General features: G+C 47.5%; 1 protein-coding gene across 2 annotated transcripts in view; it reads right to left on the minus strand.

The window, feature by feature from the left end:
* PINX1 (PIN2 (TERF1) interacting telomerase inhibitor 1) overlaps positions 1 to 5637 on the minus strand; it is a 61710-nt gene extending 56073 nt beyond the window's left edge. Inside the window, exon 1 of one of the 2 annotated variants that reach the window (XM_054629685.2) lies at positions 5591 to 5637. In XM_054629685.2, coding sequence (XP_054485660.2) covers positions 5591 to 5609 — 19 coding nt within the window. In that variant the 5' untranslated portion in view covers positions 5610 to 5637. Of the gene's footprint in view, positions 1 to 5468; positions 5488 to 5590 lie in introns of those variants that run through there. The other variant, XM_077176488.1, reaches the window with a different exon arrangement.
* Between the last annotated feature and the right edge of the window lie 9412 nt (positions 5638 to 15049).

Raw genomic sequence — 15049 nt, forward strand, 5'->3', positions numbered from 1 at the left:
GGGATTGCTGTGGAAGTTGCTGTCCCACAGGATGGGCTGCAGTTCAGGGAGGCTTTAAGGATTACCATTTAGGTGTGAATTCCATATTGATTCCAATTTTGTTTTACATCTGGCTTCAACATGGAGTCTACAGAGGAGGAAATTATGAAGCTGCTTTCCCAGTTCTGGACAAAATCAATTCTCCAGGATTCCTTTTAACCAGAACACAGAAATTTTAATATCTGGCTTCCTAACAAAAGCCAAGCGAAAAATCCAAGGTAAGTGATCAAAGAAAGGGAATGACAGAACTGAAAACTGTAGGATTTCAGCTTTTGGATTTCTCAAAAATGACTTATGGGGAAACTGAAAAGCTGCCAGAAATTATTGCAGGAATTAAGAGATCCAAAGAAGAATCAAGGCTCCCTTGATCTATGTGGACTCCTAAAGAAATGACAGATTGCCAGACCCACATGTTGCCTTTCCCACCAGGAAGAGCTTCCTTGAAATCAAGGAAGAGCAGCCAGCCCAGTTAACCAGTCACTCCAAATGTGCACCTAAGCCCAGGCAGGAAGAGAACCTAAATAAACAAGACAAACAAAGAATGGGAGACAGGAAGATTACAAACTTCATTAAACACCATGGGAAATGCTGGATCAAAAATGACCGGTTAACCCAAGGCCACACAAGGCAGGGAGAAGCCAAATCCAACGAGGTGTTTTCAATGCAATCAGGAAGTCATCGTTCCCTAAAAGACAAGATTTGGGATTTGGGCCAGAGGGATTGAATATTACAGGGATGTTTGACTCATTTTTTTGCCCAGTTTTGTTTCATTTTTAAGGAACTAAGACTGTCAGAATTCAAGGTGGGGGATTTTTTTATCCCACTTCTGAAACTTTGAAGCTCCAAACGGTCCCTAAACAGTTTTTAACTGGGTTAAAGGCTCGAGGGCTGAGAGGGGAATCCAACTTTTGCCTGGTTCATTCTCTACAGGAAACAACTTATTAACCTCAGGGGCTATGGCTGCCCCTGGAACCCTGGAAGTGTCCAAGTCCAGGCTGGATGGGTTTGGAGCAGCCTGGGATAGTGGGAGGTGTCCCTGCCCATGGCAGGGGGTGGAATGGGATGAGCTTTAAAGTCCATTCCACCCCAAACCATCCTGGGATTCTGTGATTATTCCCACCAGGAAACCTTGAGAGCAGCAACTCCTCCAAGCCCTGCCTGTGGTGCTAAGAAAAGATGGGGAACCAGCAGTGTGGTCTGTGATTTTAAACTTCCAAATAAACTGGGATTCCCTGCTGCCCCATGGAGAACCACAGGGCTCAGCCTGGAGAAAAGGAGGCTCAGGGGGGACCTTGTGGCTCTGCACAACTCCCTGACAGGAGGGGACAGCCAGGGGGGTCGGGCTCTGCTCCCAGGGAACAGGGACAGGAGGAGAGGAAATGGCCCCAAGTTGTGCCAGGGGAGGTTTAGATTGAACATGAGGGAAAAATTCTTCATGAAAAAGGTGATTAGACATTGGAACAGCTGCCCAGGGCAGTGGTGGAGTCCCCATCCCTGGAGGGACTTCAGAGTCTTGTGGATGTGGCACTTGGGGATGTGGCTCAGTGGTGGCCTTGGCAGTGCTGGGGGATGTTTGGACTTGGTGGTCTTGGAGATCTTTTCCAACCTTAGTGATTCTGGCTCAAGGGTTCCAGCAGTTCTTACATTCCCCAGCTGAGCAGCTGCCCTTCTTTTCAATCACAGCTTCAGAAGTGAATTTCTATGGTTTTTCCTAAATATCTCTCCCTATGGAGAAGCCCCTGTGATGTTTTGCTCCCAGGAGGTTGTTGGTAACAAAGCACAAGGGCATCAAACACAAATATTTCTTGAAATTAAGGACATTACTTTCCCAGCCAGCACTTTCAATCTAAGTATTGCAACCTTCTTAGCTACACTGTGGGATTAATCCTCATGTTTCTGCCAGGTTAACATACTCTGATTTTTAAATAGGATGAAAACAACCCCAAACAAACTTGCTTTCATCTTTAGAGAAGTATTTAAGAAAGCCAGGAACAACTCCATGCCTTTTACAGAAAACATAAAATCATCTCTCGTTTCCAAACAAACAACAAAATCCACTAATTAGTCAATAATTTATCAGAAATGTAAATTTGTAATGTAAACTCTTTAGAGTGGGAGAGGAAACCAGGCACAAGATTCAGCTCCTAATTTAACACCAATTTTCTGGGCTGCTTCAAAAAAGATGCCACAGACAGTGATGGAACTCTGGGAGAGCAGCACCATCCAGTGGAGAAAACCCACATTTCTTTAGTGAATCACAGAATCACTGAGGTTGGAAAATACCTCCAAGATCACCGGGTCCAAGAATCCCCCAGCACTGTCAAGGCCACCACTGAGCCATGTCCCCAGGTGCCACATCCACATGGATTTTAAATCCTTCCAGAGATGGGGAATCCTCACTGCCCTGGGCAGCTGTGCCAGGGCTGGACAACTCAACTCCTTCAATCAGATATTCTATGATCTGGACAAGATCCATTACTAATCCCTTTTCCCAGATGAATTCTATGCCTGGAGCATGTTTTTAATCATAATTTCTGAAAGCTCCCATCCAAACCCCTGCTGGGTGCCCAGAGATGATCTGGGGGGGCACAAGAAGGACAAGGCTTAGGAGCCAGGCTGGGAGAGCTGGGGGTGCTCACCTGGAGAAGAGAAGGATCCAGGGTGACCTGAGAGTGCCTAAAGGGGCTCCAGGAGAGCTGGAGAGGGACTTGGGACAAGGCATGGAGGGACAGGACACGGGGAATGGCTTCCCACTGCCACAGGGCAGGGATAGATGGGATTTTGGGAAGGAATTCTTGGCTGTGAGGGTGGGGAGGCCCTGGCACAGGGTGCCCAGAGAAGCTGTGGCTGCCCCTGGATCCCTGGAAGTGTCCAAGGCCAGGCTGGACAGGGCTTGGAGCAGCCTGGGATAGTGGGAGGTGTCCCTGCCCATGGCAGGGGGTGGAACTGGATGAGCTTTAAAGTCCCTTCCACTCCAAATAAGTCCATTACTGATATGTCCAATTAAAATAATTAACAAATTCTGAAAAAATTACACTAAAGTTTGCACTGAAAATAACTAAAAAGTTCCATGTGCAAATGCAGATTTGTTTCCCTAAAATCACATCTTTATTTCCCACTGTACACCAGATTTGTTATTTGTGTTGTCCATATTTCCTGCAACCCAGCAAAGAAATTCACCAGACCCTGAGCTCTTGGTCAAGGGTGTCCTGTCAGAAATGGGAAGCCCAAATTCTCAATCCCCTCAGAGGCAAAACTGAAGCTCTTTGTTTCTAATGTCAGGGAAATTTCAACAAAATTCACAGAATTATGGAATATCCTGAGCTGGAAGAGACCCACAAGGATCATCTAGTCCAACCCCTGGCCCTGCATAGACACCCCAATAATCCCCCCTGTGCATCCCTGAGAGCATTGTCCAAACCCTCTGGAGCTCTGACAGCCTTGGGAATGTCACCATTCCCTGGGGAGCCTCAGCATCCTCTGAGGAAGAACCTTTTCCTGATCTCCAACCCAAACCTGACACAGCCCCAGCCATTCCTGGGTCCTGTCCCTGTCACAGGGAACAGAAATTGGAGCCGTCCCTCAGGAGAAGCTGCAGCCCTGGTGAGCTCTGACTGGGGGAAATGCAGGCTCAGAGACAGAGATGGATACAGAGTTTGATTTAAGGCCTTGGAGAAGGCTTAAAGCTTTAGAATAGAGTAGTGAAACAGATCCAAAATAAGATAAAGATTTGTAGTTTAAGCAGAAATATATTTTAAGCAAGTAGATATAGGCTTCATATAAGTGAACAAATATGCTAAACAGGATAGCAGAAAAAAAATCAAATTTAACAATAGAACTTGTTGAAGAGTTGATAAAAAGGAGTAAGTTTCTGTGGTTATATGATAGAAATGATAGATATTTATGATATCTATAATGATAGATACGATATTTATCTTTTTCTATGGATAGAAAAAGAGAAATTGAGGTAAATCATGTGAAATGTAGCAATTAGCAATTGGTTATGAAGATGCTAATGAACTTTGTGGAAGCAGCTGACTGGATAAGAAATCAGAAATTTGGATAATAAATGCCTTATAAAAGGCATTATAACTAGAATTACAGTGGTTTCTGATGTGATGGCTTTGGATGTTAAGAACCTCACAGTCTCACCCTTCCATGACTGATTTTGCAATAAATCATCTTTTAAATTCTTCAGTTGAGCCCCTCTTTCTGCACCCCCAACAACTGACCTTGGTCCCCTCCTGACTCGGTCACTGCTCATTTGGTCCCTCCAGACCCTTCCCCACCTCCAAATCCTCCTCTGAAGGGTCCCTAAGAACTGGAGATTGGCACAGGGTGAGCTCAGCTCCAGCTCTGCCCCAGAAATGACCCAAGCACCGAACCCAGCACCCACACCCAGTCCTGCCACATCCCCTGGGTGTCCCCAGCACCCACACCTGGCCCTGCCACATCCCTTGGATGTCCCCAGCATCCACACCTGGCTCTGCTGTGTCCCCTGGGTGTCCCCAGCACTCACACCCAGCCCTGCTGCATCTCCTCAGTGTTCCCAGCACCCACACCTGGCCCTGCCATGTTCCCTGGGTGTTCCCAGCACTCACACCGCTGTGCTGGAGGTGTCTCCCCTCAAACACATGGCCAGAAATGGCCCCAAGCACTGACAGGACGAGCTGTCCCTAAAGGTGTCCACGGGACATTCCCATTGCTCCTGCCCTGCCCTGGGACACACAGCCCCCACAAAGAACCCCCCTGCACCCCCTTATCCTGCACCAATGTCCCCCTGGAACCCTTTTTCACCCTCCCAGCCTCCAGACCCCACTTTTTCCTTAACCCTGGGACCCTCTGGATGCTCCTTCCTGCCTTTCCCAGACCTCAAATCCTCCATTTCCCACCCCCAGGGACCCTTGGAGCCCCTCCTCTGCCTCAGCCCCCCTTTTCCTCGGCCCTGGGATCCCCCACACTCCCATCCTGCCTTTCTCAGACCCCAATCCGGACCCTTGGAGCCCCTCCTCTGCCTCAGCCCCCCCAGCCTCCCTTTTCCTCGGCTCTAGGATCCCCTCACACTCCAATTCCTGCCTTTCTCAGACCCCAATCCCCTCGTTCTCCAACATCGGGGACCTCCTGAGCCCCTTCTTCCGCCGCGGCCTGGATCTGCCAGCCCCCAGACCCCCCCGTTTTCCCACACCGGGCTCCTCCGAACCCCGATTCCTGCCTTTCCCACCCCCCCTTTTCAACACCGGGAGTCCCTGAACCCTTTTCCCCGCCATCCCGGAGTCTCCCCCTACCATGACCCCCTTCCCCTGACACAGGGAACCCAAATTCCTGGACAGAGGGACCCCTCATCCCACCTCTCCCAGTCCCTGCACTCCCCTTGCCTTAACTCTGGAACCCCCCGAACTCTTTTATCCGGCCCTGGGACCCCCCCGCACCCATCGGGAGGGGCAGCGCGGCCCGGAGCCCTCAGGCAGGGCTGTGGGGAGGGGCTGAGGCCGCTCGCAGGACCCCGGCTCGTCCCCATTCCCGCGACATTCCCACCCGGATAGGCACTCACGTTCCGCCAGCATCGCCATCTTGGGGGCCTTCCTCCATGCAGGGGGACTTTCGTGACTGCCGGCGCATACAAAGGGCGGCGTCATAGCGCCTGATTAAAAAAAGTTTTAAAACAGGCGAGCGCGGCGGCCACGAAAGTGAAAATTAAAAAAAAAAAAAAAAAAAGAAAAGAAAGTTTGCAAATTTGCTACAATTCTAATTGTGAAAAATGCGTATTATATAATTGGCTTTTCGCAAATATTAAAATGAATATTATATGTGTTCTGTTAGAAAGTTATGCTGTATTAATTTTTTTAAGTAGTGTGTTAAATATAGTTTTAGGTTGTAACATAAGGTTTAAATAGAAACTATGCTAAGTCATATATTTTTTTTTTTTAGAAAGGAACGAGGTACTTGCACCAGATAGCAGCCACAGGACACCTGAATCTTTCAGAGAAGGAGAATTTGTTGCTCTCTTATCAGAAGAAATTGACTTCTTCCCGCCTCACTCAGTCCTGAAGACGCCGTCAGGATTCAGAGGAAGAAGCTGACACTGACCAGACAGAATCCTGTGTTTGAATGGAATTTATGCATCATGTATGAGGTGTATGAATATGCAACAGGCTGTTGTTTTTAGGGTCAATCCTTTGTGAATGTGTGTCCTTTTTCGGGCTCCTGCTGCCCAGAAAAAGGTACCTGGACGTCCGTAACTCTTTGTTTTTATTGTCTCATATTGTCCTAATCCAAATTATCCAGAATTTTTATTACTCTAATTGTATTACTATTTTTATAATCATTTTATTACTATTAAACTCTTAAAATTTTGAAAACAAGTGATTGGCATTTTTCACAAGAAGAAGCTCCAGGCCCTCCACCATCCTTGTTGCTGGGCCTGCTCCAGGAGCTCCGTGTCCCTCTTGCCCTGAGCAGCCCAGAGCTGGACACAGCACCCCAGATGTGCCTGACAGGGCTGAGCAGAGGGGCAGGATCACTCCCTGACCTGCTGGAAATGCTCTTCTTGGTGCACTTCTAGATCACTTTGGCCTTCTTTGCCCTCTGGGCACTGCTGGTCAAGGACACCTCTCACTATCCCAGGTTGCTCCAACCTGGCCTTGGACACTGCCAGGGATCCAGGGGCAGCCACAGCTTCTCTGGGCACCCTGTGCCAGGGCCTCCCTACCCTCACAGCCAGGAATTCCTTCCCAATATCCCATCTATCCCTGTCTTGTGGCAGTGGGAAGCCATTCCCTGTGTCCTGTCCCTCCATGCTTTGTCCCAAGTCCCTCTCCAGCTCTCCTCCAGGTACTGGAGGGCCACAATTAGGTCACCCCAAAGCTTCTCCAGGCTGAACAAGCCAAATTCCCTCAGCCTTTCCTCACAGAGAGGATGAGGAGAGATTTCCCACTGCTCTTTCTCCATCCACCCTCCCATATGGATGGCAGCTGGGTTGCAGCTCCCCAGCTCTGCTTTTCCCACTGCTTTGCCTCTGTGCCTTTGGATTTATGTTACAGTTCCCTGTTTGCTTTGGGAACACTGTGCAAGACAATTTTTATAAGGTTTTTTGTCTTTTCTTCATCGACAAACCAAACAAACATTTTATCTGTGTCTCTACCTCTCTAAGACCCCTTCTGTCTGTCAGCAAACTTACATTGGTACGCTGGAGCTTGATCCTGGCAAATCTCTAAATTTATAATTAGCTTGGTGATTTATTTTTAATAGTTCATATTCAGGTCCTATTAAACTGGCGGCTCTGGCTGCCCCACTTCCTCCTTTAAACAAGGGTATTGAACTGGTCCTTCTATACTTTTCTCAAGCCATATCCCACAGCCAGGAATCCTCACAGGGTTTGTTCTCCTCAGACTTTATTGCCATTTATTGCCAGTTCTCTGCACTTTCAGGTCACATTCATCAGGCTTGACTGATGTGAAAACAAGTAAATACTGCCCAGACCTTCACTTTGTGGCAGAGAGATATTTTCCTGTTCAAAAGTTTCACTTAACACTTTTCTCCAGGAGGAAATCCTTGGAGATCAGAATAAACCATAAAGAGCCTTCTTTCTGTGATCACACAGGATCACAGAATTATGGAATTATTGAAGTTGGAAAAGGCCTCCAAGATCACTGAGTCCAACCTCTGACTGATCCCCACCTTGTCCCCAGCCCAGAGCACTGAATGCCACATCCAGACCTTCCTTGGACACCTCCAGGGATGGGGACTCCAAATCTCCCTGGGCAGCCCCTTCCAATGCCTGACCACCTTTTCCATGAAGAAATTCCTCCTGATGTGCAACCTGAACTGAAATGGAGTCTCTTTGAGTTAGGTTTTATAAGCTTTTGGAGATTTATTTCACATTTAAGATAGCTTAGCTACTTTAGAAGGCATAAAATTAGTAGGATGGCTTTTGTGGTAGTGTTGGAAACAAAAAGGTTTTAATAAAAGGCAAAATAACAAACTCTTTACAGAGAAAAACCGATTTAGGTGCAAGAGGCCCTCTTGCCCCTAGTAAAACACCTCACAAAAGTGATTAGTTTCTTTGTTCTCTTCTTTTTCTAGTAAATTGCCTAGGTGAGACTTTTTGGCTTCTGTCCTTAGCTACCTTTAAGTTTGAGGCGAAGTCTCCCAAGTCCTATGAGGTGTCCTTTCTCATTGAGGAGAGAAACTTTTAGGCTTATTTCCTTTTTAAAGTGACAAAGGATAGTTTTGTCACTCCATCAACAAGGGGCACATTCCTGTACTGAACCTTCCCTGGCACAGCTTGAGGCCATTCCCTCTCCTCCTGTCCCTGTTCCCTGGGAGCAGAGCCTGACCCCCCTGGCTGTCCCCTCCTGTCAGGAGTTGTGCAGAGCCACAAGGGCCCCCCTGAGCCTCCTTTTCTCCAGGCTGAGCCCCTTTCCCAGCTCCCTCAGCCCCTCCTGGTGCTTCAGCCCCTTCCCCAGCTCTGTGTCACCTCATCTGCTTTGCAGTGCTCACAGGTCACTCACCAGCATCCTCACAGAATCACTCAGGTTGGAAAAAACTTCCAAATCCAACCATTCCCTCAGCACTGCCGAGGCCACCGCTGCCCCATGTCCCCAGGTGCCACATCCACATGGATTTTGAATCTCTCCAGGGATGGGGACTGCCCTGGGCAGCCTGTTCCAATGTTTGATCACCCTTTCAGTGAAGAAATTTTCCCTCATATCCAATCTAAGCCTCCTCTGGCACAACTTGAGGCCATTTCCTTGTCCTTTGAGGGAATTGTAGGAAATCTCCTCCTCCCCTTCCACCACCCCCCAGGCATTCTCTGTAGTGGCCACTCTTTGCTGTCATCTGGATCTGAAATAAAAGAATTTATCCCTCCCTTATCCTTCCACCTGTCTTCCCCGATCCAAGTGCCCTTCCTGGCAGCAGCAGCCATTTCCATGAATTATACCTCTAAGATCTCTTTTACATCAATGAAATTGTACTGTGTGTCGAGTGTTTGGATGGTCACTTGAGTGATCCATTTCACACCAGCCGAATTCTGCTCTGCTTTTAGTTCTGGAGAGGTTTAAGTCTCCTGGCTGAGAGCTGAGTGCTGTATTTGATCGCTCCAATAGGGAGCAGCATTCCCCACCTTTGGAGCAGCTTTGCTGTGGTATAAAGACATCACTGGAGGTGGAAAATGTGAAGTAATTTCTGTTAAAGGATGCCTTGAGGTTGAGATTTTTTTCTCTTGTTTGGTTTTGGAACTTAATATTCGGCTGCATCAGAGCACTTCTGCCTCCAGAGCTCTCACTCCTGGCTGGCAAAGAATCTCAACTGCAAACACGAAGGAGGTCGTACTCGATTTAATTATTATTTAATATTTGCTTAACGGGAAGCTTGAGGTCAAGGTCCAAATTACCCGACACAGCTCTTGCAAATTAGGAGTTTATAAAACAATTAAGTCCACGAATATGCATAGGGGCAGTGAAATTAGGCAGAGAAAAGGTTCCATCCGGGGGCAATGTGTGTTTCCCAATTACATTCCTGACTAAAAGCTGATGTCACAGGAAATAAAAAAATATGAATGTTTGAATATATATTTTCTGCTATGAGTTATTCCAGCCCTCTAAGAAAATAGCCTAAATTCCTGTTTCCAGTGTGCTTGGGGACGTTGAGATGTAGCTCTGCTCTGGAAAATAAAAGGCTAAAGATGCCTGGTGGGCATTCCATTTGGAGCTCTTCCTTGGAAAGAGCTGTTTCCCGAGAGCCAGCCCCACAGGGATCACCCAGGGCTCGGGGTCTGAGCAGGGAATTTTCCTCCCAGGACATCCTTACCCATTGCTGTCAGCTCCAGAGTCCCTTCAGGCTTTGGGGGATTCCTTTGATGCTGCTCCCAGGATGAGTTGGGGTCACAGGAAAAGATCCAACTGGGATGAACAGAGTCAGCAACACGAGAATTGAAGCAGCAGGAAAGTGGAGTGGGGTTGGGAGCACTTCTGAGCCTGATACTCACCTTGCCAACCCTTTTGCATCTGGAGGAGACCCTTGGAAGGGGAGAATTGCATTTCCCAGAGCTCTGTGCCCTGCAGAAGGGCCCCACTCCAATGCCCTATAAACCAGGGAGATGTGAGGAGGGAGAAGAGGCCAGGAAAAGAAAAGTGGGGGGGAAAAGGAGGAGGAAAGCCAGGAAAGAAATAGGATGTGAGTCCCGGCTGTGCAACAAGTCCCTTGTGAGGCAAATCAACCTCTGATGTGAGAATGGAGAGGTGCCCAGGAGAAGAAAAGTGGGAGGAAAAAGGAGGAGGAAGAGTCCCTTCAGGTTTTGGGGAATTCCTTTGGTGCCACTCCCAGGCTGAGTTGGGGTCACAGGGAAAGATCCAGCTGGGATGAACAGCATCAGCAACACGGGAATTGAAGCAGCAGGAAAGTGGAGGGGGGTTGGAATCACTTCTGAGACCGATACTCACCTTGCCAACCCCTTTCCACCTGGAGGAGACCCTTGGGAGGAGAGAATTACATTTCCCAGCTAAGGAGCAGCTCCATGCCCTGCAGAAGGGCCTCATTCCGATGCCCCATTGTTACTATGATATTTTCTGAAAAATCCCTTCGCCAGGATTTTTTCTCCTGGGAAGTTGGAAAGCTTCAGCTTCTCCATGTTTTACTGTTTTGGAATGTGATTTGGAGAATTGTTTATTGAGCATGTGACTTGTTTTAACTTAATGACCAATCAAAGGTGGCTGTGCTGGACTCTCTGAGGAGTCACAGGTTTTTATTATTCATTCTTTTCTTGACTTCTGATGTATCCTTTTCTCTATTTCTTTAGTATAATTTTAGTATAGCATTCCTAATATAATACATATCATAAAATAATAAAACAGCCTTCTGAAGAACATGGAGTCAGATTCCTCATCTCTTCCCTTGTCCTGGGGACCTCCAAACACCACACGCCATAAACGAAGGAGATGTGAGGAGGGAGAAGAGGCCAGGAAAAGAAAAGTGGGGGGGAAAAGGAGGAGGAAAGCCAAGAAAGAAATAGGATGTGAGTACCGGCTGTGCAACAAGTCCCTTGTGAGGCAAATCAGCCTCTGATGTGCGATAAATGGCCTGAGGCCAGGCTGGAAATGCTTATTGAGGAAGTCCTGGGAGAGGTGTGATGGAAGCACAAGGGACAAGGATTGCCTGGAGACCTTAAAACGACAAGACAGCTCTGATTTCGGACACTGATTCGAGGGAGCACACGGATTAGAGGTGAGCTCTGGTGGGAGAATCTGCCCATCAAGCGCCAGGCAGGGAGCAGGAGATTAACAACGTGTGACCCACGGAGCAAAGGATGTCACAACGAGTGCCCGCAGCCAGGAGACACGAGGGGTTCAAAGAACAGCTACTGGGGCACTGAGGAGCACAAACAGGCTCAGGGAGAGGGAGTGCTGTTCCTGGAAGTGCTGCCAGCACAGAGCTGGGCAGTGGCTGGCTGGGAACGCTGGAGGGAGCATGGTGAAAGAGGCAGCAGAGAGGAATTTTTATGATTTTCCTTCTATTCCATGAATGCAGTGTGTTTATATTCTTGTTATTGCTCCTGTTGTTTCATCAGCCTGGGCTTTATGGGATCATGGAAACATGGGGTGGTTTGGATTGGGAGGGATCTTAAAGCTCATCCTATTCCTCCTCTTGCCATGGGCAGAGACACCTTCCACTATCCCAGGCTGCTCCAAGCCCAACCTGGCCTTGGTCTCACCTTGATGCAGGTGAAGAGGTGAGAAGCCCATAAGAAGCATTGACAGGAGACTGAAGGCTTTGCAGGTTTCTTGTTTTCAGTTTTTACAGTGAAATCTGGAGTGAATTTAATGGTGAGTGTTTGGGAGTAGGAAGAAAATTGATGTATCCACTTGGAGGTTTGTGATTCAAGGAAAGGTCAGCCTGGAAATTCTGAGAACTGTCATGTAACAGCCTTTGAATCAGTAATGATCGTACTGGGAGGAAGGGTGGTGGAGTTCAGGGAATTGTGGAGGAGCCACTTTGCCTCCAGTCCCTGGGAAAACCCTGCAGAAGTTCTTCCATAAATGGTTCAATATTTGTGCACTGGAGGACAGCAGAGTGATGAAGAAACACCTGAATAATTCACTGGGGACCATCCTCCACAAACTGACCCAATTTTTGTCTCTGACCATGATGCTGGTTTTGGTGACTAAGGGTAAAAAGGGAGCAAAACTTTTCATGTGGGCACCAGCCAAATTGGGAAAGTGGGAATGACCAAGAGGCCCCAACACTGGGGGGAAATAAAAAAGGAGGAAGGAGTAAAGCTAGAAAACAACAAGTGAAATGAGAACCTTCAGTAAAAACTGGTTCAAAAGAACCAATTTCTTTCTGGCCCTATTACCTGTGGTGGAAGAGGATAATGGCTCCCAGTCTTAGAAATGGAAAAGCCCCACAGCTGTAACAATGTGCCCATATCTGGCCACTGCATTTCAGGAATTCAGGGATGAGCCAGGTATGGAGCAGAAAGGAGAGAAAGGGACACAAGCACATGATTGAAAAAGATGGTCTGAGGAAGAGCTTGGGTGAACTGGACTTGTTTGGTCAAGAAATGAAAAGCACACAGGTGTTGGAACCCAGGACATCCCTCTGGCCATCCTGAGCAGCCAAGACCCCTGCCAGGGGGCTCAGAGACCCTGGCACAGAGCCCAAGACCCCTGTGGTTTTGATTATGACCCATGGAGCAAATTACCAACCTTAGATGAAGATCTGCAAGCCATGACAAATTAAGTAGAATGATGGTGAATTTATCATGGGGTGAAAAAGTAGTTTTTTGGGGTTTTTTTAGAATGGGGGTTCAGGGGGCAAGATGGAGGGATCTGGGCGTGTCCAGCCTTTCTCCTTCTTCTTCTTCTTGGCCTCCATCTTCTGCTGTGATGTTGGCACTTTTGGATTGGTTTAGAGTAGAAGCTCACTGTCTAACATAGGTGATAGGTATTGGGAAGTAATTGTAAATACTGTACACGTAGTTTTTAGTATAAAGACATAACACCACCCCAGGGGCAGGCAGAGTGCCTGGACTGTCTTGCTGAATGGACCTCAGCTGGACAGGAGAAAATATTTTATAGATAAGGAACATTAAACCACCTTGAGACCGAGAACTGAAGAGCTCTGACTCCTTCCTCAAGCGCCAGACTGGGAAAAGAGACTTTCTAACTCATCTCAGGGTCACTCTGACCAGTGAGAGGCCCCGAGACACACAGGAGCTCCAGCAGTGCAGGCTGCTAGGGATGGATTGGCTTCCTTGTGCACTGGCACCTGGAAAAGCAGGACCCAACACAATTGAGCATGTTGGAGAGCAGGCAGGGTACAGAACACCTGGGAATGGCTAAGGGGTGCTGGGAGTGTCTTTTTGATGGTCACATTTGTCATGGATGGATTGTTTCACCTGAGCACAGAATGGGGAAGGGAGATAGGTGGCTGCCCAAAGGCAGCTCCTCCAGTTCTCCAGGTTTTATCACTTTATGAGTTAATTCAGGAAGCCCTCTGAGAAGGCATCTTCCCTCAGGCCTGATGCAATGGCTTAACCACAAAACCAACTCTGTAGTAATTGCTCCTCTGTAAAGTGCAGCTCACTCTGCAAAATAAAGTGTCCCATTTAATCCCATGAAGCACTCACTTGTTTTGCTCTAACTGAGATGGGAAAGGAAGGGAAAAAAAATTATTTCCTGAAGATGCTGGTTCAGATTTCAAAATTAATCCCTTTCCACCACCATTGTGTTTTTTTTTTCTGAGAAGCAAGCGGGCAGCAAATTTCATTTGCACAAGACATTTGTTGCCAGGGGTTTGAGTGTTATTTACCACACATGTGAGATAAGAAGAAAATGGCACTTTTGCAGATAGAGGAATCACTCCTCTGGTCATGAAGCACAAAAAAATAGTATTGAGTAGCACAAAAGCAATGCCAATGGCTCATTTCAACAGGACCCACAAAAAATATCAGGAAGAAACTGGTAAAATAAAACAAACCATCCCTGCCCCAGATATCTTTCTTTTTTTTTTTTATTTGCAAACAGTTGCAAGGAAAGTTCATTGCTTTCCACAAGGAGGAGGAAATGCCAGGCCCAGCAGAGCGTGTTTGATATATTATTCATAAGGAATTATGTGCTGAAGACTTGTCAGGATCCAGCAGCAGCAAACAGAGGTCAGCAGTGAAGAAAGCAAATAGACCTGCAACGGGTTTTAAAGGGTTTTAATGCAGCCAATTTCCAGCCCCTTTTATTCATTAGCCCTGGTTGTCTGGGATGTTCTTGTGGCAGGATGGAGGTTCCTTGTGAAGGTTTCAGAACCAGCACTGCTCACAGTCCCAGCAGGGCTCAGCTTTGTAAACACAGCAAATTAGATTTAGGGCTTTTGAAGAGAAATAAAGAGGGAAACCCACAAGGACATTGCTCACTTTTCAAAGTGGAGCTGCACTTTCAAGGCTGACCCAGTACTGTCGTTTTGGGGCTGTTTGAGCAACCACTGGAAAATAAAAGAGCACTAAAAATAGCCAAGATGGGCTCATTAGCTCTTTAATTACACGTTGGTTTTCTTGTCTCTCATCTACGCCTTGTCCTGTGAGCTCCCCATTGACAGTGACTGGGGAATGGCAGGTCTGGGGACATCACTGTCATTCACTGCCAGCCCAGGTCCCTGTCCTTACCTTTTCCACACACTGGAAGAACAGGATTCCCTCATGAAGCCCATGGAAGCATCACAAGCATCAAGGAATGATGATGAATGGGGAAGAGAAACCTTCAGAGAGATCTCAAAGCTCCTTCCAGTGCCTAAAGGGACTCCAAGAAGCTGGAGAGGGACTTGGGACAAGGGATGGAGGGACAGGACACAGGGAATGGCTTCCCACAGCCAGAGGGCAGGGATAGATGGGATATTGGGAAGGAATTCTCCCCTGTAAAGCAGGAGCTGAGCTGGATCTTCCCTTTGCTCACCCATCGTGGAGTCAACGAGGGAGGGAATTTATTTGTGGCACACTTATCCCACAGACACTTCCAAATCCACA

This window comes from Agelaius phoeniceus, chromosome 3 (assembly GCF_051311805.1).
Source record: "Agelaius phoeniceus isolate bAgePho1 chromosome 3, bAgePho1.hap1, whole genome shotgun sequence".
Classification (NCBI taxonomy): Eukaryota; Metazoa; Chordata; class Aves; order Passeriformes; family Icteridae; genus Agelaius; species Agelaius phoeniceus.